The sequence below is a fragment of the Photinus pyralis genome, unplaced genomic scaffold (genome assembly GCF_008802855.1).
Source record: "Photinus pyralis isolate 1611_PpyrPB1 unplaced genomic scaffold, Ppyr1.3 Ppyr1.4_unclustered_Scaffold7698, whole genome shotgun sequence".
NCBI lineage: Eukaryota > Metazoa > Arthropoda > Insecta > Coleoptera > Lampyridae > Photinus > Photinus pyralis.
Genome location: NW_022172213.1, coordinates 3,356 through 7,995, shown reverse-complemented (window position 1 = coordinate 7,995; position 4,640 = coordinate 3,356). Strand labels below are relative to the sequence as shown.

Below are 4,640 nucleotides of genomic sequence, written 5' to 3'. Positions count from 1 at the left end.
TGAGGTTGTTTGGGTTTTTGGTGGAGATATTGCAGTATGTTGTGAGCCTGTGGTGCTGTTAAGGTTTTTGCGCTTCGGTTGTATACGAGTGGGTTGTGACAATGTGGTGTGTTTCTGTGAAGAAGGAGTTATGTGTTTTTTAAGTGTGCTAGGGCGTGTAACTTTATTGGGTGGACCTGTCTTTGTAGTGCAAGTTGCGTTACTTGTATTTATGGTGTTTCTTTGTTCTTGACGTTGTATTTGTGTGGTTGCTTGGATTTTTGGTGGAGATATTACAGTATGTTGTGAGCGTGTAGTTCTGTTAAGGTTTTCGCGTTTCGGTTGAATACGAGTGGGTTGTGATAACGTGGTGTGTTTATGTGAAGAAGGAGTTTTGTATTTTTTAACTGTGCTAGGACGTGTAACTTTATTGGGTGGACCTGTCTTTGTAGTGCAAGTTGCGTTACTTGTATTTGTGGTGTTTCTTTGTTCTTGAGGTTGTATTTGTGTGGTTGCATGGGTTTTTGGTGGAGATATTGCAGTATTTTGTGAGCTAGTAGTGCTGTCACGGTTTTTGCGTTTGGGTTGTATACGAGTGGGTTGTTTCTGAGAAGAANTATTATTATTATGGTCGGTGTTCCTTGTGAGAACTCAGGTCTAGCCTGGTTAACTAATCGCACGGATTAAAATCAAGTAACGATTAGTGTCTGTGTCTGTGTCTGGTGAAGTTATGTAGGGTTCTAAAGAAAAAAAAAAAAATAAATAAAATAAAAAAAAATAAAAAAATAAAAAAAAAATATTCACACACTCGCATTGGAAATCTACGGATAGTATGTAATTCATACTTACCAATTACTTATTATTTATACTTATTATTATTATTATTATTATTATTATTATTATTATTATTATTATTATTATTATTATTACGGTTCACACTTGAAAATCCAAATAAAAAGTATGTTTAACGAAATCAATATTTATCTATTTCTTTTTGGCCTCTATCTATTTTTTTCTTTCGTAAAAATCATTAAAAAAAACAATAAGTACTCCTGAAAATTGACACGATTTTGCATACAACATTTAGCAGACGTGGATAAATAATCCCGCATATTCAGCTTGTATTCAAATTTTCATTTATGCTCTTAAGATTTGTTGCATTATATGGCTTAAAAAGGTTGCTTAATCTCAAAAACGTGTCGTTGTATACCCCACCCGCTATCGCGAGAAAAATTCTGGAAAATACCTGGCGATATCTCTGAACAAGAAATGCATCTTTAACTAGGTTTTCAAACGTCTTGGAAACTTCGGATCGCGCCCACTAGATGCTGCACGTGTAACATAATCATATTAATTAATTAATTAGAATTTTAAATGTAACTTGTGGGCGCTATGAAGTATTAACTCTGAATTATGTTAGCGGGCCGGACAAAACTTATCGGCGGACCGTGGGTTGCCCACGCCTGCTGTAAGGGGTCTGAACTAGAAGATACACAACATCATGCAGAACACATCCTACCCTAAAAAACACAAGAAAATTATTGGAGAGAAAAAAACCGATATGACCCTTTAAATCCTTCATATAAAAAATTAAATAGCATTGTGAATTCTGATAGGTTTGGAAGACACAAGAACATACAACTGCAAAAATACAGATAATGAAGATTTGAACTTACGAAACATCTGCTGTCACTACCTCAGAAGATATTTACAATGTCATGCCTCACATTTTAGGGGAACATAAGTTTAATGGTAAATAATATAGAAAAATAACTTAAGTGACAAAAGATTTTACACAGAAACGTACATACAGCCTTATGTCAGTCAGGGAGGTGGTGATAACCTTCACAAAGATCTCCAGGAATGTTTTGATCGCCTTACAAATCGGTCGCCAAGACTCATTACTGATACCACCTGCAATGTGATAGAGGGTTTTATGTCAATTGTGGCGAAGTACATTTCGGGGAAGCGAATCGACTATAGGAATAGGCAAGGTTACGTTAGGCGATTTTTGCTATCTGTCCAAGGCCAAAGGGAATGTGAGGTGTACCATGAAACCAAGAAAATGTCAACTGTTGGAAGACTATGGACGTGAGTGTCTGAAGGGAACCAACAAGTCAACTGTTAGTCAATCTTATAATCCCGAATGTAAGTTCCAAAGAAGAAAATGCCTCACAGCAAACTTTGCAGGCAGCATTTTCACAATGCGAAGTACAACAAATCCCCCTCTTCACTCCGATTCATTTTAAATCCTAAAGATATCAGCATGAACAAGAATGGACGAGGGGGCAGAAATCTTGAACTCAAAGCAAAAGATGAAGTTGGTGAATGTGGCCTGATTGTGCCACTAGTAAATGGCATATCCAGATAGATTTAATGAAACGCAAGGCATTTTTGAAGCCAAATGTCCAAATCTGTCAAGATCTTACAATTTCCTGATGTGCTAAATACTACCCTATACAATATCTAGCATATTCTACAGCCAGATTGGTAGTAGCGTCGTCAAAGAAGAAGCTCAGATTTTAATCCCTTCCACTTATCATTTTCTTTCTAAGATATGTACGCGCCCACATCTGGACTGATTTGATACATCAACGTTGTGTGTTAGGATTAGGACCAAGAGATACTCTCCCTTTACAATAGTTCCATTTTCCTTCCATACATATGTTGCATCACTTCTCTTGTTTTTCAACCGGTGTCTATTACAGTTTCACGTAGTGATGGTAGCAAAAGAAGCCTTCCATTCCAAATTACCGATGGTGGAGACACAAATGGCAACATTCAAAAGCTGAATTATTACCAACATCGCACATGTGACACTTTGTTTACTCATTTAATTGCGTTGAAACATACTTTATGCACAACGTTGTAAATCAATTGTTACAATTAGGATCAAAGTAATAACCAGATCACAAGAATAAATATAGATAATTTGTAAATTAAATAAATATGCATAGCATATAAACACTTTCGACTTATAAACTAAAATAAGTTTTCGGTATAAACATTTAAACAATTCCACATTTTCACAGCCCTCAAACCGTCTGTCTCGCCGTGTACGGTTTGTTTACAATTGTCCATAATAAACGCCACGATATGCCCAAATTCCGCATGAAACCTAGCGTTTAAATCAGCGTGCACGACGTCGCCCAATTTCACAAAATCAATTTCTCCATCTTCCGTAAGATATCCCAAATTCTTCCAGTAGCAGCTCATGTACTCCAGCATTTCGACGTTGTCTTCTGGAATAAGGGGCTCGATGTTCCACATTTCGATGTTTTTTGTACTCAAATTGTGTTTTTCTGCGCAAGCTCGTTCTTTTTCATTTAAGGGAAGACCGTAGACTGTAGTCTGAAACATGGCAATTGGCTGAATGAACAAATATCTAACGGAAAATAGGGCAAATAAGATTGATAGTATGGCTTCCAATGATATCGTTTTACTTACATGTGTAATAAGAAGTACCGTCCCAATTAATACCAGATACATAACGGCAAATTTGGAATCAACCAGTTAATTAAAATTAAATTGCATTGTAACGTGAAGACGTGAACTAACACAGTTAATACTGATCCTCACTTAGATTGAACTCTAGCTTGAGCTTATCTGTTATAAATAAGCTAAATGTTTACTTTATAGGTCGAAACAATCAGCAGAAACGTTCGTGGCACGCCGCCGCTTTCACACACGTTGTTGTATAGATTTTTTTACAAATGTATATCAAATGCGTGTGTGGCTAGTGATAATGTGGCAAAAGTTCAAAAAATGAATCACAATTCATGCTGACTTGCGCGCTGAATCTGGCGATTTTGATTTAACTTTAGATAAGGCGTTTCGGTGCTGGAGTATAACCTCAAGTCGTTAAGTAATTTAGGCAACATCCTTCTTTAACTCAAATTATTTGAGTGCTGCCCACTTTTAATAACGGCTCGAATTTATATGCGCTATAATATAGAATTCAGATACAGGATGGACCATTGATAACAGTCAATGCCAATTTTGGCCGGTACACCAGTTTTGCCCGAAACTTTCAAACACATCAATTTTAGTTTTTAGTGGTACATCTTAATTAAATAATATTATTTACGTAAATTCAACCCTGAAAATTACACCCTAAATTTTGACTTGTTATTTATTTTTTTAATTATAGCACTTATGCTCCTGTGCCAGATGCTACTTTCGGACACAAGCTATCCTCTACTACTATAACGCCTACATTTAAAACAGCGCTGCAAATCCATTTAAATCGAGATTTCTCTAGACCTACTGATCCGATTTGAAAAATAAAAACAGTACTGAATACAGAATGAACATTCTTTTGAAGCTATCTAACGTTGACCAACCCGTCCCATTTGAAATTTTTGGGGTGCAATTCATCCCCTTCTCAGAGTTAAAGTTACGCAAACTATGCGATCAAAAATGAGTTGCTATAGAGTCATCTTTGGAATTATTGTTTACATGGGAAATCGAACTTAACTTAAACTTTCAAAGGCGACTCGACCGCCACCGATGTTTGATCGCCCGTTATTATTGAATTTAGATATTCGCTTCAAAACTAAAATTGATCTGTTCCAGCGTTTCTGGCAAAACTGTCGTTAAGCGGCCAAAAGGTCCCCTGCAGAAGGTCTTAAGTTGTTCTATACTCCGGTATTTACTTTACG

At 36.4% G+C, this 4,640-nt stretch overlaps 1 protein-coding gene across 1 annotated transcript; it reads right to left on the bottom strand.

Moving 5' to 3' along the window:
- Window positions 1-2,890: 2,890 nt before the first annotated feature.
- On the bottom strand, window positions 2,891-3,643 carry LOC116182807. Its single transcript, XM_031503347.1, has 2 exons — window positions 3,427-3,643; window positions 2,891-3,330 (listed from the first exon to the last, which is right to left on the bottom strand). The coding sequence occupies exons 1-2, from the start codon at window positions 3,466-3,468 to the stop codon at window positions 2,962-2,964; spliced, it is 411 nt and encodes a 136-aa protein (XP_031359207.1). The 5' UTR covers window positions 3,469-3,643; the 3' UTR covers window positions 2,891-2,961.
- Window positions 3,644-4,640: the final 997 nt, after the last annotated feature.

Bases quoted from the DNA above. Each gene is read 5' to 3' on its own strand.
- LOC116182807 (XM_031503347.1), bottom strand. From the start codon at position 3,468: ATGTATCTGGTATTAATTGGGACGGTACTTCTTATTACACAT. The intron at 3,331-3,426 runs GTAAGTAAAACG...GCCATGTTTCAG, and splicing joins CGGTACTTCTTATTACACAT to ACTACAGTCTACGGTCTTCC.